The 22,104-nt window shown below is 53.1% G+C and overlaps 2 protein-coding genes across 3 annotated transcripts in view; one reads left to right on the top strand and one right to left on the bottom strand.

Annotated features, from left to right (window-relative positions):
- LOC121921711 (microseminoprotein, prostate associated) overlaps window positions 1-13,685 on the top strand; it is a 28,906-nt gene extending 15,221 nt beyond the window's left edge. The window contains exons 2-4 of the mRNA XM_042450175.1: window positions 10,280-10,504; window positions 12,100-12,208; window positions 12,938-13,685. Coding sequence (XP_042306109.1) covers window positions 10,396-10,504; window positions 12,100-12,208; window positions 12,938-13,157 — 438 coding nt within the window. The 5' untranslated portion in view covers window positions 10,280-10,395 and the 3' untranslated portion in view covers window positions 13,158-13,685. The remainder of the gene's footprint in view (window positions 1-10,279; window positions 10,505-12,099; window positions 12,209-12,937) is intronic.
- Window positions 13,686-13,798: 113 nt separating this feature from the next.
- Window positions 13,799-22,104, bottom strand: part of RGP1 (RGP1 homolog, RAB6A GEF complex partner 1) — a 10,993-nt gene continuing 2,687 nt past the window's right edge. Inside the window, exons 2-8 of one of the 2 annotated variants that reach the window (XM_042450174.1) lie at window positions 18,674-18,810; window positions 18,440-18,523; window positions 17,212-17,361; window positions 16,968-17,129; window positions 15,344-15,471; window positions 15,077-15,254; window positions 13,799-14,469 (exon numbers count right to left, since the gene is read on the bottom strand). In XM_042450174.1, the coding sequence (XP_042306108.1) occupies window positions 14,249-14,469; window positions 15,077-15,254; window positions 15,344-15,471; window positions 16,968-17,129; window positions 17,212-17,361; window positions 18,440-18,523; window positions 18,674-18,806 (1,056 nt within the window). In that variant the 5' untranslated portion in view covers window positions 18,807-18,810 and the 3' untranslated portion in view covers window positions 13,799-14,248. Of the gene's footprint in view, window positions 14,470-15,076; window positions 15,255-15,343; window positions 15,472-16,967; window positions 17,130-17,211; window positions 17,362-18,439; window positions 18,524-18,673; window positions 18,989-22,104 lie in introns of those variants that run through there. The other variant, XM_042450172.1, reaches the window with a different exon arrangement.

Genomic DNA, 22,104 nt, shown 5'->3' with positions numbered 1-22,104 from the left:
CCCAGGGCTCTTTCCTCCTCCCCCTCCCCTCCGATGAGGGGAGGAAATGCCTTGCCCTTTGCCCACCCTCTGACCTAAATCCCTCCCTCAATTTGCCTCCATCGTGATCGAGGCCAAGTTCTCATTCCCAGGACCCGGGGTTTTTAAAAAGAAACGGCATTTGCGCCGATTTCAAAAGACCCGCGCTAGGGGCCATTTAACACGGAACGGGTGTGCAAGCCCCGGATTCGCTTGTGTGAGATTCGGGGTGAGTAGGAACTTCACGTGATTGAATCGGTTTCAGAACCGATTTTTTTTGTAATGTGAATGGGCCCTCAGACAGTCATTCAGAGGGGAGATGCCATCCTTGGTCACCAAAGCGGTCCGAGACACAGAGAAGCAAATTTGGGTGTCATCAGCCCCTGCCCCATGTCTCCGGATGATCTCACCCAGCGGCTTCATGTAGATGTTAAATAGCATTGGAGACAGTATTGCACCTTGAGGGACACCCGATCTGAGCTCCCTCTTGGCCAAACAACTGTCCCCAAGCGACACCATCTGGAACCTTCCTAAGAGATAGGACCAGAACCACTGGAGCGCAGTGCCCCCAATGCCCAGCTCCCTCAGGCGTTCCAGAAGGATGCCAGGGTCGATGGTATCGAAGGCTGCTGAGAGGTCCAAGAGCACCAGCAGGGCCACACTTCCCCTGTCGATACCCAGATGGAGATCATCGACCAAGGCAACCATGGCAGTCTCCCCCCGTATCCTGACCTGAAGCCAGTTTGAAATGGGTCCAGATAATCGGTTTCATCCAAGACGGCTTGGAGTTGGTTGGCAACCACCCTCTCCATCACCTTGCCCAAAAAGGGAAGAAGAGAGACCGGCCGGTAGTTAGATATCTCCAGGGGATCAAGGGAAGGCTTTTTAAGAATAGGTGTAACCACAGCCAGTTTTAACTCATCCTTGCCCCCCCTCCCTGGATGGCCAGCCATGAAGGCAGGGGTCAAGAGGGCAGGTGGACTTTTTGACCTTCGCAAGCAGCTTGTCTAGTCATCAGTACTCAGAGACTGAAACGGATCCAAATGGATCTCATTAACAGAGTCGCTGGACACCTCTCTAGACGTTTCTGTTTAAGGCTGGAGTCTAAGTCGGCCCTTATCCGAGAGACTTAAAGGCGGTCACAGCAGGCTCCCATGGACTGAAAAAGAGGATTCAAGGTGGAATGGGGTTTGAGTCAACTTCTTAACCACCTTGAAAAGCTCTGCTGGACGGGACTTCGCAGACGCAAGAGATGCAGAGTAGGAGGACTTCTTCGCTGCAGCTATTGCCACTCTGATAGCCCTCTGTAAGGAAAGTCAAAGGCTTCCATGGCCGGCATCGATAGTTTTTTGTGGGTTTTTCGGGGGGGCTATATGGCCATGTTCTAGCAGAGTTTCTTTCTGACGTTTCGCCAGCATCTGTGGCTGGCATCCTCTCTGAAGATGCAACCCACAGATGCTGGCGAAAGGTCAGAAAGAAACTCTGCTAGAAAATGGCCATATAGCCCCCCGAAAAACCCACAAAAAACCCTCTGTAAGTATTTGAAGAGATGCCGTAATGAGGAGGGAGCAAGCTTGTTTTCTGCTGCTCCAGAGAAAAGGACACAATGGAGCAAAGGATTGAAACTAGAAGAAAAGAGATTCCAGCTGAACATTAGGAGGAACGTCTATGCTTTTATAAGTCCTTATGTGCGACTGAGGTGGGCATCAGGCCCTCACACTAAGTGTTTGCAAAGGCTTCTCCTTCGGAGGATTAAGTGGAAAGATCCCCACATCTGGTGGGACATAAGCACTGAACCCCACATTTGGGGTATGCGTTGCTGGGCCAGAATTCAAAATCCACACACGCCAATGGCCCAGGCTTCAGAGGCCGGACAAGGCCGCGGCTGAGCCTTGCGCAAGAGGAGCCCTGCGGCCAGGAAGCCCCACGTGGCGTGGGCTGCGTGGGCCAAAGTCAGCTCCCTTTTGATAACCGTATGAATAGCAGCCCTTGTGTGCGGAGGAAATGCCAGGATCCTTAAGCAAACGTCTCTGCGGCCAAGGAAAGCATCTGGCTCTGGCTGCAGGTGACCGACGGGAGCCTTCTTTGGAGGAGCGTCTGGGTTAGGAAAATGAAATGCAAGGGTCCCCACGCAGGGTCCCAGTAAACAACCTCCAAGGAGGCCAACAGGAGCCAAATTGCAAGGGATGCGGCTCTGCAGCCAAACACACAATGCAATGCTCAGCCGTGCTGCCCTAAACAACATCTGGACTGCAAATGACACACCAGGCAGCCACTGGGAATCAAATGGTTGACGCATAATAGGACCCTGCTCTGGGTCTGCCTGAGATGAACCCCACAGGAACCATAGGGTTGGAGGGACCCCAAGAAGGGCCCCGATTGAGCCCGACCCCCATTTAACCATACAGGAAGTCTCAAGCATAGAACCGTAGAGTTAGGAGAGACCCCCAAGAAGAGGCCTGATCCAGTCCAACCCCATTCTTCTGCCATGCAGGAACTCTCAAGCATAGAACCATAGAGTTGGAAGAGACCCCAAGAAGGGCTCTGATCCAATCCAACCCCCTTCTTCTGCCATGCAGAAACTCACAGTCAAAGCACCCCCATTTTGACAGATGGCCATCCAGCCTCTGTTCAAAGACCTCCAAGGAGAGAGATGCCACCGAAATCTCCAAAAGCGTGTGTTCTACTGCCAAAGGGCCCTTACTCTTGGGATGTTCTAAGGATCCAAGGGCCACAAAGGCAGCCCTGGAGGCCACATGTAGCCCCCCCTACTTCTGCAGAGTCCTGATCAAGGACCGCCCAGCACCATTTTGGTGGAATCTGTTTCCCTGCAGTTTGCCTCCATGGCTCCATTCTCTCCTGTTTTCTGGAGCAGCAGAAAACAAGCTTGCTTCCTCCTCAATAGGACACCCTTCAAATACTTTCAAAGGATGTTTGGCTCCAGCAGCCAGTTTCGGTTTTCCTTTTATAAAAACAAAACAGACCTATATCTGAGAGCAAAACAAAGTTTTCTCTCCTCGTTTTAATTCCTGACAAAATAGTCCCAATCCTCTATTTTAAGCTCTCTCTCTCTTTTTTGTTTTTCATTCTTGAGACGCTGGCATGCGTGCGAACGGAAAAGAAAACTTTTGGGAGCAGGTGTTAGAAAAACCCCCGCAAAGCTCTTTGGAAAGGAGTGAGTGTTTCACAGGGAATCTTCTGGAAACGTTGCGGAGGCAGGCTGCAAAGCGACCGGCCAGAGAAGGACCGTGCCTCTGGTCAGCAGGCCTTCTGGTCCTGGCCATGCAGGCCTCCACCTTGCTGCAAGAAGTGCATGGGTCTATGTGTGCGCATGCATCCAAGTGCACACACGCTTACATAGAGCCACAGAATCGGAAGAGACCTCAAGGGCCCTGATCCAGTCCAAGCCCATTCGGCCATGCAGGAACTCTCAAGCAAATCAACTCATTTGGAGGGTCAGAAATGGAAGGGCTGATGCAGCAGCTCTGAGTAATGTGTCCAGAATCCTGTGTCCAGTTCTGAGCCCCACAATTCAAAAAGGATGTTGAGAAACTGGAGCCGTGTGTCCAAAGGAGGGGGACTAAAATGGTGAAGGGCCTGGAAACCATGAAGCCCTATGAGGAGAGACTGAGGGAGCTGAGTATGTTTAGCCTGGAGAAGAGAAGGTTCACAGGTAGGGTTGCCATAAATCAGGACCTCCAAACCGGGACAAATGTAGGACAAAATTATGAAATGTGGGACATTTTTTTAAATGGCGCCTCCATTTAAAAAAAAGTGTCCTACATTTCATAATTAAATCGCTGGCGGCCCCGCACGCTCCTTCCCGGCCTCTGCGGAGGCCTTGGTCTCCTCGGGGGCCGGGAAGGAGGGCGCAGGGCTGCCGGCGATCGCCAGGGCCTCCCCTCCTTCTCGGTCTCCTCGGAGGCCGGGAAGGAGGGAGGAGGCCGCAGGGAGGCGGGGAGGGTGGCGCAGTCGCGCGCAGGAGGCGCCACCTCTACCCTCGCCTCCTCTGCCCCAGGCCTCGCTGCCTTCCTCTTGCTCCGTGCGGCCATGCGAGGTGGAGGAGGAGGAGGGCAGCGAGGCCCCGCGGGTTGCAGTGCAACCCCGCTGCAACTGGGGTTGTCCCAGTTTTTGGCGGCACCCGTGATGGGAACGGGCAGGTGCTGCCAAAACCAGGACAATCCCGGTTACAGCCGGGTTATGGCAACCCTATTCACAGGTGATGTGATGACAGCCCTGTTTAAGTATTTGAAGGGTGTCATACTGAGGAGGGAGCATGATTGTTTTCTGCTGCTCCAGAGAATAAGGCACAATGGAGCAATGGATTCAAACTGCAGGGAAAGAGATTCCAGATCAACATTAGGAGGAATCTTTGTGGAACACACTCCTTCTTCAGAGATTTAGGCGGAGTCTCCTTCTTTGGAGGTCCTTAAGCAGAGTTTGAATGGTCATCTGTCAATAGAGATGCTTTGATTGAGAGTTCCTGCATGGCAGAAGAATTGGGTTGGACTGGATCAGGGCCCTTTTTGGGGTCTCTCCCAACTCAATGGTTCTATGATTCTATGAAAGATGGCATGAAAAGTTCTCTGCCCCTCGAAGGGATAGTCTCCTTGCCAAGGCGGCACAGGGCAGGACAGAAGAGCCAGCCACCATCCAGGCTCCATGGAAGGGGCTTTAGGGGGCTTTGGAGGCCAGTCACAAGCAGTTCAAAATGGCCGCCGGAACACAACCTGGCCACCAGAACACAGTGCCCCAGTCCATCTCCTGACCCTGTGGCCAAGCCAGGCGGCAGGCGAGCTGCTTGGCTGGTGGCCTCTGGGCCTTATCTGTCCCCTGGCAGTGCCCTCCAGCTGCCCATTTCCCAGGCTCCCAGGACACTGGAGCCCTGAATAAGAAATAGTGCTTCCGTCAAGGCTGCAATGGCTGCTGGGTGGTCCTTGAACAGGAGTGGGCCCCATGGTTGCATTTGTGGCCCTTGACCCTTTGGAACTCTGCAGACTACCCTTTTTCTTGACTGCCTAAAAAAGGGCTCTCTGCCTCTTCTGGAGAACTCACCACTTAAATAGGTTGTAGCCCCCCTACATTACATAATGTCAAAAACGCCCCCCAAGATATTGTTAGAACGAGACCTCAAATGGGGAGAGGGGCCTCAGTAAGCCCCCCTCTTAGCATATCCACATGCAGATGTTATGGGGAGGGTTTGGCTCCCTAGCATCCTTTCGCCTGCTCTTCTTTTTCGGGGACCCAAATATCAGGGGCCCCACTGCCAGTGTCCTTTATGCATCCCCTCCAGTGTTTCTTGCATTAAGACTGGGGCCCAAGTGGTCAGCGAGGGAGACCAGGCCGGTCAGAAGAGGCCCTTGAGCCGACTGAAAGGGCAGGACTTGCCATTGGTTAACCGGACGAACCCAAAAGTGCCCGGCTGTGGCTCCTCTTCTTCTTAGAATCATAGAATCATCGAGCTGGAAGAGACCCCAAGGGCCATCCCAGTCCAACCCCATTCTGCCATGCAGGAAATCACAATCAGAGCATCCCCATTGACTGATGGACATCCAGCCTCTGCTTAAAGACCTACAAAGAAGGAGACTCCATTCCAATCTCCGAGGAAGGAGTGTGTTCCTCTGTCAAACAGCCCTTACTCTCAGGAAGTTCCTCCTAATGTTGAGCTGGAATCTCTTTTCCTGGAGCTTGCATCCATTGCTCTGGATCAGGGGTAGGCAAGCTTTTTGAGCCAGGGGCCGGGCTGCTGTCCCTCAGACAACTGGGGGGCCAAAGCCAAAAATTAAATAATTAAATAATTTTAAAAGAATTAAATAAATAAATAAACCGGGACAAATGTAGGACAACATTTTCAAATGGAGGACACGCAAAAAATTTGCTGATTTTTTAAAAAAATGTTAATATAAATGCATGTTTCGGAGGCTTGGTTTCCAGACCCTTCACCATTTTAGTCGCCTGCTTTTGGAGAGAAGTGACCAGAGGGGTTCAGGTTGGTAGATGAAGGGAATGCTGTGGATATAGTATATCTGGATTTCAGTAAGGCCTTTGACAAGGTTCCCCATGGCATTCTTGCAAACAAACTAGTGAAATGTGGGCTAGACAAGGTAATTGCTACATGTATTTGTAATTGGCTGACCGGCCGAACCCAAGGGTGCTCAACAATGGCTCCTCTTCATCCTGGAGAGAAGTGACCAGTAGGGTGTCCAGTGGGGCTCTGTCCTGGGCCCCGGGGCTATTCAAGAACAGGGTTGGATTGGATGGCCCTTGGGGTCTCTTCCAGCTCTATGGTGCCTACTCTGTGCCCCACAGCAGAGCCTTTCCAGGGGGCATGCAAGCAGATGCATCTGCAGAAGGGAGCATAGAGGGGGGCCGTATGCCCTATGTGTTGGTGTGCATGTTGCAGTGTGTGTTGTCTCCCTCTTTCTTGCACCAACCTCTGGACAGACCTCTCGCTGGCTTTGCTGCCCTGGGGGCTCATACCTGTCCCCCACCCCACCTTGCCCCAAATCCCTGCCTTGGGAACTGAGAAGCCTCAGAGAGCTCTTCCCTCCTGGAGGTGGCTGGGGCTGGGCACCTTGGCGGGATGCTGCCTGCTGGACAGAGGCTGAAGGGCTGCTGGACAGTGCTCCCTTCCCCTCCTCTCCCCAGACCCTTACTAGTGTACTAAACTGGTTTGCCGTGTATAAGCTAATTGCCTGCAATAAGCTGGGTACTCATTTTAGGGACCTATGGAAAGAATCATAGAATCATAGAGTTGGAAGAGACCCCAAGAAGGCCCCTGATCCAGCCCAACCTCTTCTTCTGCCATGCAGGAACTCTCCATCAAAGCATCCCCATTGACAGGTGGCCATCCAGCCTCTGCTTGAAGACCTCCAAGGAAGGATGCAAGCCTGAGTTGACCCAGGGCCCCATGGCTGGTATTGAACTCACAACTGTGGGGTGGTTTGCGAGTGAGTGGCTGCAGTACTGATAGCTCCGTTTAAGTGTTTGAAAAGGTGTTACACTGAAGAGGGAGCAAGCTTGTTTTCTGATGCTCCAGAGAATAGGAGACAATGGAGCAAGGAAAGCAAGCTCCAGGAAAAGAGATCCCACCTCAACATTAGGAGGAACTTCCTGAGAGTAAGAGCCATTCGACAGTGGAATATGCTAACTTTGAGTCTCCTTCCTTGGAGGTCTTTAAGCAGAGGCTGGATGTCCATTTGTCAATGGGGCTGCTTTGACTGAGAGTTCCTGTAGGGTCTTTCTGAACTCTATGGTTCTATGTTTCTATTGGCCATGGGTCCTTGTGCCACAGGCAGCCCGACAGGTAGCCGGGTGGGTGCCCCAGGAGTGAGGGGCCAGGGGTCTCGCCCTTCAGGAGTAGGTGGGCCTCCTTGCCCCTTTCGTGCCAGCACTTCTCCTAGACAATGAAGGGTCACCCGGCCCCAGGGCTGCGGAGAGCAGGTGGCTTTGGCCCTTCTGGTGTTGGAGAGGAAATGCCTTGGAGGCCGGAGCCAAGCCACTCTCCTGCCTAAATCAGCACCGGCTGCCATGCCTTGGCTCTGGCTGGGGCTCGCTGCCAGCCAGCATCCTGTTTGCTTCCTGCGCCTCTGCGCACTGATGTTGCAGCTGCTCCTGGACCCTGCCTGGTCTCAGGCCAGGGGCTGCTTCCTTCCCAGTGGATTATAGAATCATAGAATCGTAGAGTTGGAAGAGACTGCAAGGGCCCTGATCCAGTCCAAGCCCCTTCTGCCATGCAGGAAATCTCAATCAAAGCATCCCCATTGACAGATGACCATCCAGCCTCTGCTTAAAGACAACTTCCAAAGAGGTGACTCCACCACACTCCGAGGGAGAGTGTTCCCAGTTCAGTGGTGAGACCGTCTCTGGGCAGCGGCAAAGAGGACCTGCCTTTGGTAGAGGCCTTTGCTGCCTTGTGGCCTCCCCAGTGTTCCCAGTTCGTTGACGAGATCTTCTCTGCCAGCAAACTGGGAGCACTGGGGAGACCACTGGGCAGCAAAGGTCTCTCCTGAACGCCTTTGCTACCCACTGGCCTCCCCAGTGCTCTCAGTTGAATGGTGAGACCCTCTCTGGGCAGCTGCAATTCCATAATCACAAAAAGTCAACATGGGTTTCAGAGAAAGAAGTCATGCCAGACAAATCTGATCTCCTTCTTTGATAAAATGACCATCTTGGTAGATGAAGGGAATGCTGTGGATGTAGTAGATCTTGATTTCAGTAAGGCCTTCGACAAGGTTTCCCATGATATTCTTGCAAACAAGCTTGTAAAATGTGGGCTAGACAAAGTTACTGTTACATGGATCTGTAATTGGTTGACCGGCCGAACCCAAAGGATGGTTAGCAATGGCTCCTTTTCATCCTGGAGAGAAGTGACCAGTGGGGTGTCCAGTGGGGCTCTGTCCTGGGCCCAGTGCTATTCAACATCTTTATCAATGACTTGGAGGACAGAATTGGGAGCACACTTATCAAATTTGCAGATGACCCCAAATTAGGAGGAATAGCTAATACTCCAGAGGAAGCAATATCCAACATGACCTGAATAACTAGAAAAGGGGCCAAAGCTAACAAAATGAAATTCAAACACGAAAATGTTAAGGTTATGCACTTACGGAAAATGAAAGCACGATATATGGATTATGGGGAGACCTGGTCTGAATGAAACTACGTGTGAAAGGATCTGGAGTCCAAGTAGACCACAAGTTGACACATGAGTCAACAGTGTGATGCGGCAGCTACAAGGCCAATGCGATTTTAGGCTCGTCAATAAATATATGTCTAGATCAGTGTAGGCAACCCTTTTGAGCCGGGGGCCGGGTTGCTGTCCCTCAGACAACTGGGGGGCCGAAGCCAAAAAATAAATAATTAAATAATTGTTTAAAAAGTTAAATAAATAAATAAACTGGGACAAATGTAGGACAACATTTTCAAATGGAGGGCACTTTTTAAATAAAAAATGGCGGATACGCAAAAAAATTTGCTGATTTTTAAAAAAATGTTAAGATAAATGCATGTTTCTGAGGCTTCTATAGACAATTGCCCCACCATGCCCCTTGCGCAAGACGCCAAAGGCCCCGGCGACAATCGGCAGCAGGACTGGGCTAGGGCCGGTCCCAAGGCCTCACCGGGCTGCATCCGGTCCGCGGGCCGCAGGTTCCCTACCCCTGGTCTAGATCAAGGGAAGTAATAGTGCCACTGTATTCTGCTCTGGTCAGGCCCCACCTGGAATATAGTGTCCAGTTCTGGGCACCACAATTTTAAAATGATGTGGAGATTTTGGAGCGTGTCCAAAGGAGGGCAACTAAAATGGTGAAGGGTCTGGAAACCATGGAGCCCTATGAGGAATGACTCAGGGAGCTGGGGATATTTAGCCTGGAGAAAAGAAGATTAAGAGGTGATATGATAGCCCTTTTTAAATATTTGAAGGGGTGTCACATCGAGGAGGGAACAAACTTGTTTTCTGCTGCTCCAGAGAATAGGACCCAATGGAGCAATGGATGCAAGCTGCAGGAAAAGAGATTCCAGCTCAACATTAGGAGGAACTTCCTGACAGTAAGGGCTCTTCGATAGTGGAACAAACTCCTTCCTCGGAGTGTAGTGGAGTCTCCTTCTTTGGAAGTCTTTAAACAGAGGCTGGATGGCCATCTGTCAATGGGGATGCTTTGATTTAATTTCCTGCATGGCAGAATGGGGTTGGACTGAATGGTCCTTGTGGTCTCTTCCAACTATGATTCTATGACCCTGCCTTTGGGAGAGGCCTTTGCAGCCCAGTGGCCTTCCTAGTGCTCCCAGTTCATTGGTGAGACCCTCCCTGGGCCGCTGCAGAGAGAACCTCCTTGGATATCTTTGGAGGAGGCCTTGGCTGCCCACTTCACCAAGTCATTGATAAAGAGGCTGACTAGCAAACTGGGCCCAGGACAGAACCCCGCTGGACACACCACTGGTCACTTCCCTCCAGGAGGAAGAAGAAGGGGAGCCATGGCTGAGCATGGTGGGCCTTGGGCTTCCAGGCTTTGCCAAGGCCTGTTGGTCAGTGGCCAGTGCATGAAGGCAGCCCGAGGGTGGTGGCCAGAGGAGCCTGGGTGGTGCCCAGCGGAGGAACCCCAGAGGGTCAGCCAGCTGGACAGCTTCCCGGAGGCCATGAACCAGCTTTTCGCTGCTGGTTAAAATTCCCGGCATCCCACCCCGGTCCACCGCCCCGCCACCTCGCAGGGTTGTTTTTGTGTACCTCCGATCAGGAAATGAACTTGGCCCCTTTTGCCAGGTCGGCCAGATGGCAGTGCCAGCAGCCTGTCAAGTGCCAGCAGGACTTCCCTTCATAAGCACCTGTCTGGGGCCGGGGGAGGCATTCACTGGAGGGTCAGAAGAAGAGCCGAAGAGATGGCCACACTGAACGGGGCCTGGGCCTTGACCTGGAGCTGCCTGTTTCTCTATTTCCTGGCCCAGATGCCCCCAGAGACCCAGGGCATCTGCTACTTCCATGCGCAAGGTGAGCAGGACTGGGAGGGAAGTCTTGGAAGTCTTTAAACAGAGACTGGGCGGCCATCTGTCAATGGAGATGCTTTGACTGAGAATTCCTGCATGGCAGGAGGTTGGGCTGGATCAGGGCCCTTCTTGGAGTCTTACAACTCTATGGTTCTATGATTCTATGAAAGAACACCCTTGGTACCATTATCTGGATCCGTTTCAATCTGTTTTCAGACCTGGTTATGGGACAGAGACCACTTTGGTCACCCACTTTGGTGGGTGACCTACACTGGAGTGTGTCCTTGTTGGTTCTTGTGGTTTTCTTGGTGTTTTTCTGGGCTGCCTGGATGGGATGGACCTTGGTGCCATTGTTTTAGAGTGAATCGCAGAAGCGTAGAGTTGGAATACATCTCAAGGGCCCTGATCCTGTCCAACCCCATCCTGCCCTGCAGGAACTCTCAATCAAATCAGCCCCATTGACACTCATTCTTTCCTGGAAGGGCAAATGCAGAATGTAGTTCTGGGGAGGGGGGACGGGACACCTGCGTAACCCCTTGGCCATTGGCTTGTGGGGGTCTCTCAGGGTTCAGATGATAGATAGCCCTGTTTAAGTATTTGAAGGGATGTCATACTGAGGAGGGAGCAAGCTTGTTTTCTGATGCTCCATGGAATGGGACCCAGAACAATGGATGCAAACTCCAGGAAAAGAGATTGTACCTAAATATAGTGGAAGATGCTGCCTTAGACTCTCCTTCCTTGGAGGCTGTCTTTAAGCGGAGGCGGGATGCCATCTGTCAAAATGGGGCTGCTTTGATGGAGAAGGAGAACTGGGTTGGAATGGATCAGGGCTCTTCTTGGGGCCTCTTCCTACTCTAGGATTCTATGATTCATTTCAGTCTCCCATACCTATTTAGCATGACATTGCTGCCAGAGGTTGCTCAGAGGTTTGGGGTCCGATGCCACCAGTATGCAAAAGACATGGAGCTCTATATTTCTTTTCCATCACAGAGAAGCTGTTTTGGTTCTAAACCAGTGCCTGACACCAGTAATGGGCTGGATGGAGGTGAAGAAATTTATTATTATTATTATTATTATTATTACGATGTTTATCATAGAATTATACAGTTGGAAGAGACCCCAAAGGCCACTCAGCCCGACCCCATTCTGTCATGCAGGAATTCAGTCATAAAACCAGAGTTGGAAGAGACTCCAAGAAGGGGCCTGATCCAATCCAGCCCCTTCTTCTGCCATGCAGGAACTCTCAATCAAAGCATAGAACCATAGTTTATGTTTGTTTATATCCTGCCTTCCTCCCAGTTCAGGGACTTGAGGCAGCTTCCAGATTAAAAGAGTCCAAGTTAAAACGTGCAAAAAAGACAAGTTTAAAAAAAGCTTAAAACCTGAGGCTTAACCCATATAAGACAGAAGGGCTTCTGGTCAGTCGAAAGGCATCATGGCAGGGACCCTAAAAATTCACCCCTTCCAAGCCCTTGCCTCATCCAGGCTGAGAAAGCAGCAGCCAAACCAAGGGTCACTTCCCTGTCTCTGGCCAGGGTCAGCGGAGGGGGAATGCCTTCCTTCCCTTGGCCAACCCTGACCCCTTCCTCTCCTTCGCAGCCCCTTGCCTCTACAAAGGGAAGCTCTTTGCCCCCGGCGAGTCCTGGAGGGATGCCAACTGCTCCAAGTGCTTCTGCCTGGAGCCCCTCGGCGTGGGATGCTGCGACACGTGAGTAAGAGAGGGGCAACTCTTGCGGATTGAGGGGAACCAGCCGAAAGGGGCCCAAGCCTTGCTGGGGATGGGGAGGCACAGGGCATCTCCTTGGGTCACAGTCCCCTAAACCCAGAGGGCCTTCCCCTGCAGCTCTGAAGAAAGACTTTGCACCTGCGCTACAGCTTGGCATAGAATCACAGAGTTGAGAGAGACACCCCAAAAGGCCCTGATCCAGTCCAACCCCTTTCTTCCACCATGCAGGAACTCTCCATCAAAACAGCCTTCCTTGGAGGTCTTTAAACAGAGGCTGGATGGCCATCTGTCAATGGGGTGCTTTGATGAAGAGTCCTGCATGGCAGAAGAAGAAGGGGCTTGGACTGGATCAGGGCCCTTTTGGGGGTCTCTTCCAACTCTAGGATCCTAGGACCATTAGGAGGAATTAACTTTTTAACAGTAAGGGCTGCTCGACAGTGGAATATGGTGGGGTCTCCTTCCTTAGAGGTCTTTAAGCAGAAGCTAGATCTGTCTGAGGATTCTTTGATGGAGAATTCCTGCATGGCAGAATAGGGTTGGATTGGATCAGGGCCCTGACTTTCTTCCAACTCTATGATTCTAGGACAGGGCATGGCCCTATGGCACCCTCCTGCCACTTCCAGGGGCAGGGAAGGCAGAGGTACCCTCAACTGGGGTGGGGCCCCCCTATCTCCCACCCCTGCCTCCATTTACCTTCCTTTTCTCCTGCAGGATGCAGTTCCCTGTGGACTTCCCAGATGGGTGCGAGGCGCACTACGACTCCCTGGCCTGCAGGGTCTTCCTGGTGCAGAAAGGCCGCCCTGGCGTTCCCTGCGCAAAGACCCTGGAGCCCGGGTGGGCATCGGGGCACCTCCCAGAGCAGACCCACAAGCAGCTGCTGCCATCGCAGCCGCACGACAAACGGGGCCCCAAAACTCCCTCTGGCAGGTAGAGCTCCAAAAAGAAGAAGAAGCTGAACCAAAGCGCCAGCGAAGTCCTCTCCTTATGTTGCACTGAGACCTCTTTCTTTGGAGGAGATCACACTGTCCCCCAGCCCCATAGCCATTACCACCCACCTTTGCCCCCCAGTTCTGGCTTGCTGCAACCCATATCCACTGCTGGAAACCTCCTAGTGCCCCCTGCCCTAAAAAACGCCTCCAGGAAACCACTTCCTCCCAAATGGTGGGACCCCTGTGCCCCCTTCTACCCCAAACTAACGTTACCTGGCTGCTGAGCAAAGCGTCCAGCCTTCCTCCCACCCTTTCTGGGCTTTGGGTCAAGCTCTGCCACCCCCAGAGGGAAATGCAATGGACTCAGACCTCTCCCAACTACGTCCATGGGTCCAGACCATTGAACCCAGAGTGTGATAGTGGGGGCATACAGGATGGGATGGAGGGGTCAAAGGTCCTCCCCAGTTGAGCCACAGATGGACAAGTGGATGGAGAGGGCTCTGCTCATAGGTCCTTGTGCCTTGTAATAAATGAACCCACAAAACTCACTGGAAGCGCCTGTGATTTTCTTGTGGGGGGAATCAGAGCCTTCTGGCCCCCAAACCCACCGGCCGAGGAGGGCAGAGATTGTGGAGGCAGCCCATCAGGGTCATCTCTTTTATTGACAGAATGCAAAAATGTAAATTCAGTCTATAGAGGAGGGGAAGATAGGAGGAAAGAGAGACCCTCGCTACTTCCATTTTGGTGCCTCCAGTTGCAAAATAGCTCTTGCACCCATGGAGGGGCAGTCGCAGGGGAGTCCCTGACGAGAGCCCCCCCCCCCCATAGCCATCCATGTGGAAGACGACTAAACCAGGAGGGATCCTCTTCTACAGGGAGATCTCTACACCCCACAGAAATTGGGGAAGGGGAGAGGAGCCCTCCTTGGCACCTGTCCTCCTGCTGTACCTGATGGGCAGAGGCCTATTTCAGTCCAGGAGCGGGGAAATCATGCAACAAGGAGAAGAATGGACCCACACACATTCATACACACACAGACAGCCCTTCCTCTTCCTTGGCTGCAGCCCCTGTCTGTTGCCGGACCCCTGTCACCTCAGAGGGTGAGGGAGTTGGTGCTAGGCAGCTGGGAGATGTAGGAGGCCAGGAGTGGGTTGGTGGGCAGCACCTTGATGGGCAGGTCCCAGCTGAGGGTGTCCACCTCCACCTGCTCTGTCCCCGTCCAGCCGGCGGCATCCGATGAGGCTGGACCCTTGGTGATCACCTCCTCCTCCCGGGACGTCACAAACTCAAAGTGCAGCCTCCACTTGAGGGTCACTGCAAGGAAGGTTGGGGGGGACAGGAAGAAGAGGCCTTCAGTAGGGGAAGCGGGCAGGGGATGGAGTGGGGGGCTCTGGCCCCTTCTGGAATTCCACCGCCAGAGAGACTGCTGGTCAGGTTGCACTGCCAGTGAACCTGCTGGTCAGTTACACTGACAGTGAACCTGCTGACCAGTTGCACTACCAGGGAAACTGCTGACCAGTTGCACTGCCAGGGAGACTGCTGGTCAGCTGCTGCCTTCTGGCATGGAGCAAACAGGGATTGGCAGAGCCAGAGGGGGACACTGAAGCCGGCCAGCCCAACTTGCCCCGCTGTGCCACCCCTAGGACCCCTCCCCAGGACAGGGTGGGCATCTCCCAGGCCAGTAGTTCTCAACCTTCTTAACGTCACGGCCGTTTAATACAGTTCCTCATGTTGGGGTAAAATTAACCCATGCTTCTTGATTAGCATGCGTTTTCCGACGGTCTTAGGTGACCCCTGTGAATGACCTACAGGTTGAGAACCGCTGTCGCAGGAGGTATGCTGGCCTGGATACCCCTGGCAAGGCAATATGGGTGGGGGGGCATGTCTGCAGGAGGAAGGGGGTCCTGGTGGGACCACTCACCGATGTTGGTGCTGAAGCCCGGGGCAGAGCTGAGTGGGATGGGGAGGCTGAAGCTGGTGCGGGCGGTGTGGAGGCAGGACTCCTGGTGCCGGGCGTGAGTGCTAAAGGAGGTGGGCGGCCCCCGGCGTCGCTGGAAGCCTTCCTGGACACGCTCCTCTGTCTGCAGGCTGACCAAGTACTGCGGCCAAAGGGGAGGGAGCTGAGCCTGATCCCAGAAGGACCTTTCTCCCAAAGACCACCTCTGGCTCCACAAAACCCCCTCCTCACCTGCAGGCAAGGGATGTCCCCCTCGGAGAAGTTGAAGGTCCCGACCACGTCCTCCCCGATCTTGTAGGCAGTCTTGAAAATGCAGAATGTCCCCACTTTGCCACGGGAGTTGCTGATATTGTATAAGTCTGGGGGAGAGGGGTGCAAAGGAGACAGTTATGGGGATCCCAACAGCCAGGATTGGGGGAGGGCAAGCAAGAAGAATCCCCTCGTCTGGAAATGAAGTTTTGGCATGTCTTGCAGGTCATGCACCTTCAACATGAAAGCCAGGCTCTCCTGCAATGGGGGTGCCAATGAAGGAGCTGCCAATCTGGCCTGTGGTTTCTCCAGCATTTGCACAAAGGGCATTTGCAGGACTGAGTCCCAAATACAGAGCCGGTCTGGTGGGTCTGGGGTGGGGCGCATTTCAGGACCCAAAGGGTCCGCAGCCATGGCTCCTCTTCTTCTTCCTCCTGGAGAGAAGTGACCAGTGGGGTGTCCAGTGGGGCTCTGTCCTGGGCCCAGTTTGCTATTCAACATCTTTATCAATGACTTGGGTGAAGGAATAGAGGGCATGCTTATCAAATTTGCAGATGACAACAAATTAGGAGGAATAGCTAATACTCCAGAGGACAGGATCAAAATTCAAAATGACCTCAATAGATCAGAAAGCTGGGCCAAAGCTAACAAAATGAACTTCAACACAGAGAAATGTTAAGGTTGAAAAAATAAAATGCACAGATATAGGATTATGAGGGACACCTGGTTTAAGGAGACTACATGTGAAAGGGATCTTGGAGTCCTAGTAGACCAGAAGTTGAACATGAGCCAACAGTGTGATGCGGAAGCTAAAAAGGCCAATGCAATTTTAGGCTGCATCAATAGAAGTATAATGTCTAGATCAAGAGAAGTCATAGTGCCACTCTATTCTGCTCTGGTCAGGCCCCACCTGGAATAATCCTGTGTAGAGTTCTGGGCAAAACAGTTCAGAAAGGATGTTGAGAAACTGGAGCCATGTGTCCAAAGGAGGGTGGCTGAAATGGTGAAGGGCCTGGAAACCATGAGGCCCTCTGAGGAGAGACTGAGAGAACTGCTGGGGATGTTTAGCTGGAGAAGAGAAGGTTAAGGGGTGATATGAGAGCCTTGTTTAAATATTTGAAGGAATATCATATTGAGGAGGGAGCAAGCTTGTTTTCTGCTGCTCCAGAGACTAGGACCCAATGGAGCAATGGATGCAAGCTCCAGAAAAAGAGATTCCAGCTCAACATTTGGAGGAACCTCCTAACAGTAAGAGCTGTTTGACAGTAGAACACATTCCCTTGGAGATTTTGGTGGAGTCTCCTTCTTTGGAGGTCTTTAAACAGAGGCTGGATGGCCATCTGTCTGGTATGCTTTGATTGTGAGTTCCTGCATGGCAGAATGGGGTTGGACTGGATGGTCTTTGTAGTTTCTTCCAACTTTATGAATCTATGAGGGCCATGGTGACCCTTAGCTTAACAGGAACATGTTCTTTGGAGCCTGTGGCAGGGAAGGAGCCAGGTGTCCGAGGGAGGCAGTGTTGGTGTGAGTCGCGATGTGGGTCAGAACAAATGTGGGGGCCAAATTGGTGGGCATTAAGGAAGAGTGGGGGCAAGGAATGACTTACGGAGGCTCCGCCGGGAGGTGGCTGCCATCAGCAGTTCCGTAGCCAGGTCCGCCAGCTGGGAGCCCTTCTTGGCGGCCCCTTCTTCCTCGTCCAGGAAGGGGTTGGAAGGGGCCACAGTGGCAACGGCGTCGGCCTCCTGGGGGAACTGGTAGTCCTTGAGCCCTATGGGGAGTTGGGGTGGGGGAGTGTTAGTGACCTGGCCCCCCGCCCCATCCCATGAAGCGGACGCCTTTCCTTTACTCACCATGCAACACCAACACCCGGAAAGGTACCCGGAGCAGCTTGATGGGGGAGTTGACGCGCTGGCAGCCGATGGTCAGCTTGTAAACATACTTGACTGCCTGGCCGCGGAAGGAGGGGGGGCCGTCCATGGGCAGCGTCTCGCAGTAGGAGTCTGGAAGGCATGAAAGGGGACACAGGTGGACACCGGCCAGAGGGCACTTCATAGAAGAGTTGGAAGAGACCCCAAGGGCCATCCAGTCCAACCCCACTCTGCCACACAGGAACTCTCCATCAAAGCATTACTTTGCCCTTTGCTCCCTGGGCAAAGCTGCCACTGGACAGTTGGGGCAGCCCCCATGGAACCCCTTATACCCCACAGGGATAGGCTGCAGGGATTGCCCCCCAAAAGCCTTCCTTATACTTCCCAATTGTGGGTGGGGGAAAATGGCATGACCTGGGGGAGGAGGCTTGACTCAGACAGGTCCAGGGGGTAAATGGGGAAGGTCTGGAAACCATGCCCTATGAGGAAAGGCTTGGGGAGCTGGGGATGTTTAGCCTGGAGAAGAAACGGTTAAGAGGTGATATGATAGCCCTGTTTAAGTATTTGAAGGGATGTCATATTGAGGGAGCAAGCTTGTTTTCTGATTCTTTGATTGTGATTTCCTGCGTGGCAGAATGGGGTTGGACTGGATGACCCTTGGGGTCTCTACCAACTCTATGGTTCTATGAAATGGGCGCGTGAGTCAGTGGGTGCCTCAGGAAGCCCCCTGGCCAATTCACAGGCTTGCCTAATCCCTTGCCACCCACCAACCTTGGCTGGCAAGTTCCCAAGAGCACTTCTCAGTTGGGGGAACAGTCAGGGCCTCTTCCTCTTCTCTCTCTCAGGCTAGCATCTGAACTCCAGTGGGGCCCAAGGGATGCAACCGCAAGTTAGGGGGGTACCACTTGCACAATACTTTTCAGGGGTCATCCAGCTGGGTACATCCATGTCTGAGGGTCTGCCTTGGAAAAGAGGGATACTCCTGCACCCCAGAAGGCAGGCAGGCATCCTGAATCAAACCTGAAGTGTCCATATTGAGTTGGGGCTGGGCCTCCCATTCCAGAGAGGCCAACAACCAACATACATTGGTGGTGTGACCATGCCCGACCTTTCTACCAGATGTGCCCTCTCCCCGAGTCACCATCATGCCCCAGGAGGAGGAAGAAAAGGGGTAGAGTGGGGAGAGAGAAGGGCTCAGGTAAATTCTTACAGGTTTTGGACTCGCCCGGGTCCAGCCGCAAGTCGCAGAAGAGGATCTTTGGTGGGGTGGAGAGGATACACTGACCGCGCTCCCCTGCAAAAGCAAAGCAAGACCCAGCATTGGCACAGACCCAGGGCCCACTCCCCCACTTCCTTGCCCACACGCCTATGGTAGCTGGGGGGGTCTTTTCCTGCCCAGATGCCCACATAGCTGGGGGAGACGCCTGCTTGTGTACAGCCTCACCTCTGTTGGGGATGAAGACGGTCTCGTTCTCCGCCTGAACGTCGTGGCGGCTGTCCTCCGGTGGGGGCAGCGCCACCCGGCTCTCACTGGCATGGAACTGGCAGTGGATCTGAGCGCTGGCCCAGGCAAGCATTTCACTGGAGGGGGAAGAGGGAGATCAAGAGGGCAGGCCATGGGCAAAGGAGGCCGGAAGGAACCAATACCCCAGAGGACAGTGACCAGCGGGGTGTCCAGTGGGGCTCTGTCCTGGGCCCAGTTTGCTAGTCAACGTATTTATCAATGACTTGGATGAAGGAATTGGGGGCACGCTTATCAAATTTGCAGATGACACCAAATTAGGAGGAATAGCTAATACTCCCGAGGACAGGATTAAGATTAAAAATGACCTGAATAGACTAGAAAGCTGGGCCAAAGCTAACAAAATGAAATTCAACATAGAGAAATGTCAGGTACTGCACTTAGGGCAGAAAAATGAAATGCACAGATTTAGGATTATGGGGGCACCTGGATAAATCGGCCAGTCTCGCTGCTACCATTTTTGGGAAAGGTGATCGAGAGAGCGGTTGCGATCCAGCTTCAGGCGGTCTTGGATGAAACGGATTATCTGGACCCATTTCAAACTGGCTTCCGGGCGGGTTACGGGGTTGAGACGGCCATGGTCGCCCTGGTCGATGATCTCCGTCTGGGCATCGACAGGGGAAGCGTGTCCCTGTTGGTGCTCTTGGACATCTCAGCGGCTTTCGATACCATAGACCATGGTATCCTTCTGGGGCGCCTGGCAGAGGTGGGAATCGGGGGCACTGCACTCCAGTGGTTCCGGTCCTACCTCTCTGGGAGGTCCCAGATGGTGCAGCTGGGAGACGTGTGCTCCGATGAGCGGGCCCTTGAAACTGGGGTCCCTCAAGGGGCCATCCTGTCTCCCATGCTATTTAACATTTACATGAAGCCGCTGGGAGAGATCATCCGGAGACATGGGGCGCGGGGTTATCAGTACGCTGATGACACCCAAATTATTTTCTCTATGTCTCCGACTGATGCAGTGACTGGGGATGGGGTCTCTCCTCTCGTGGCCTGTCTGGAGTCAGTAATGGGCTGGATGAGGGAAAACCGACTCAAATTGAATCCAGAGAAAACGGAGGTACTAGTGATAGGTTCTCCTGGTCCAGGAATGGCGGTGGTTCCACCTGTCCTGAACGGGGTCACGCTCCCTGTGAAGGACTCCGTGCGCAGTCTGGGGGTGCTTCTTGACTCGTCGCTACACCTGACTGCTCAGGTGAACGCGACGGTCAAGAGCACTTGTTATCAGCTTCGGCTGATTCGCCAGCTGCGCCCATATCTGGCCCAGAGGGACCTGGAAACTGTTGTACATGCTCTGGTAACTTTGAGACTGGATTTCTGCAACGTACTCTACATGGGGCAACCCTTATACCAAACTCGGAAGCTACAAATGGTGCAGAATATGGCGGCCCGGCTGGTCACTGGTGCTCCCAGGACCAGCCATATAACACCGGTTCTTAGGGACCTCCACTGGCTGCCCATTTGCTTCCGAGCTCAATATAAGGCGTTGGTTATTACCTATAAAGCCCTAAATGGCTTGGGCCCAGGATACCTAACGGACCGTCTCTCCCCGTACATTCCGCCTCGCACCCTCAGAACGTCTGGGCAGCAACTACTGAAGGTGCCTGGGGCCAGATTCGCCTCCACCTTGCGGAGGACTTTTTCCATAGCTGCCCCAGCCCTTTGGAACGCGCTGCCCACTGAGCTCCACTCGTCCACTACCCTGGCCCAATTTAGGAAGGACCTTAAAACCTTCCTATTCCAGCAGGCATTCCCCAAATAAATATCCTGTGGGCCTCCCTCCTTTTCCGTGGCCAAGAGGCTGGGCTATAGGGGCTTTTTATTTGTTATTGTGTTTTATGGTTTTTAACTCTTCTTGCACTGTATGTATTTTAATCTTGTTGTTAGCCGCCCTGATCCCTGGAAGGGCGGGATAAAAATAAAAATTTTATTTATTATTTATTTAAATAAAACTACTTGTGAAAGGGATCAGGGAGTCCATGTAGACCACAAGTTGAACATGAGTTAACAGTATGATGCGGCAGCTAAAGAGGTCAACACAATTGCAGGCGGCATCAATAGAAGTATAATGTCTATAGAATAGAATCATAGAATCATATACAGTGGTACCTCGGGATACGAAATACCCAGGTTACGAAATTTCCGGGATACGAAAAAAATCCCATAGGAAATAATTGTTCCGGGTTAGGAGGTTTTTTCGGGTTATGAAAAATTTTTTGGTGCTTTTCGGCGCTATTTCACACGGAATCGCGGCTTTTCCCCATTAGCGCCTATGGCATTTCGGCTTACGAAGGCTTTTCGGGTTACGAAAGCGGCCGCGGAACGAATTAATTTCGTAACCCGAGGAAGCACTGTATTTGGAGAAAGAGACCCCCCCCAAAAAAGGGCCCTGATCCAGTCCAACCCCATTTCTGAAATGCAGGAACTCACAACCATAGAATCCTAGAATCCTAGAGTGGAAAAGGCCCCAAGAAGGGCCCCGGTCCAGTCCAAGGCCCCTCTTCTGCCATGCAGGAGCCCTCCATCAAAGCGGCTCCTGAGAAAGATGGCCCTCCAGCCTCAGCTTAAAACACCCAAGGAAGCGGAGTCTACCAAAATCTTCAACGCAGTATATTCCACTGTGGAAGAGTCCTTACTGCCAGGAAGCTCCTCCTAATGTTGAGCTGGAATCTGTTTCCCTGTACTTTGCAACCATTGTTCTGGGTCCTTTTCATATATAGTATTGTTGCAACAAATATCCCCATCCTATACCTGTGCATTTGGTTTTGGTTAGCCTAAATCAGGGGTCGGCAACCCCCGGCGCGAGGCGGCAGGACCGGCCCCAGCACGGTCTCGCCGCTGCCGCACCAATTCCCTATTGGGGCCGGATTTTGCCATGGCTGCGGGCCGAGTGGCGCTCCTCCTCCTCCGCGCGCTCCCGCAGCAGCCACCCACCTCCTCATCCTTCACCCCCTTTTTTTGGGCGCTGCGCGGCTGTGCAGCCCACCCTCTTCCCCCTGCTCCTCCGTGCTGGGCCGCAGGCACTTGCTGGCCCTGCGCGCACCCTTGCAGAGCCGCGCGCAGGGCTAATGAGGAGGACTTCCTCCTCCTGAGTCTGGGGCTGAACAGCCCGCCCCTTCTCCTGGCCAGAGCCTGTGAGAGCTGGCAGGGGGCGTGGCTGTTCCAGCCCCAGTCTGCCCCCATTGGCCAGCCAGGCTCCGGAGGAGGAGCTCCTCCTCTGTTGGGCCGGGCTGCAGCCAGAGGGCAAAGGAAAGGGCCATTTCCTTTGCCCTTTTTTGGTGCCAGGAAGGAGGAGGATGAAGAGGTGGAGGAGGAGGATGAAGAGGTGGAGGATGAAGAGGAGGAGGAGGAGG

The sequence above is a fragment of the Sceloporus undulatus genome, chromosome 2, assembly GCF_019175285.1.
Source record: "Sceloporus undulatus isolate JIND9_A2432 ecotype Alabama chromosome 2, SceUnd_v1.1, whole genome shotgun sequence".
Taxonomy (NCBI): domain Eukaryota; kingdom Metazoa; phylum Chordata; class Lepidosauria; order Squamata; family Phrynosomatidae; genus Sceloporus; species Sceloporus undulatus.
The sequence above is the reverse complement of the archived record's forward strand: the minus strand, read 5'-3'. Positions and strand labels throughout refer to the sequence as shown.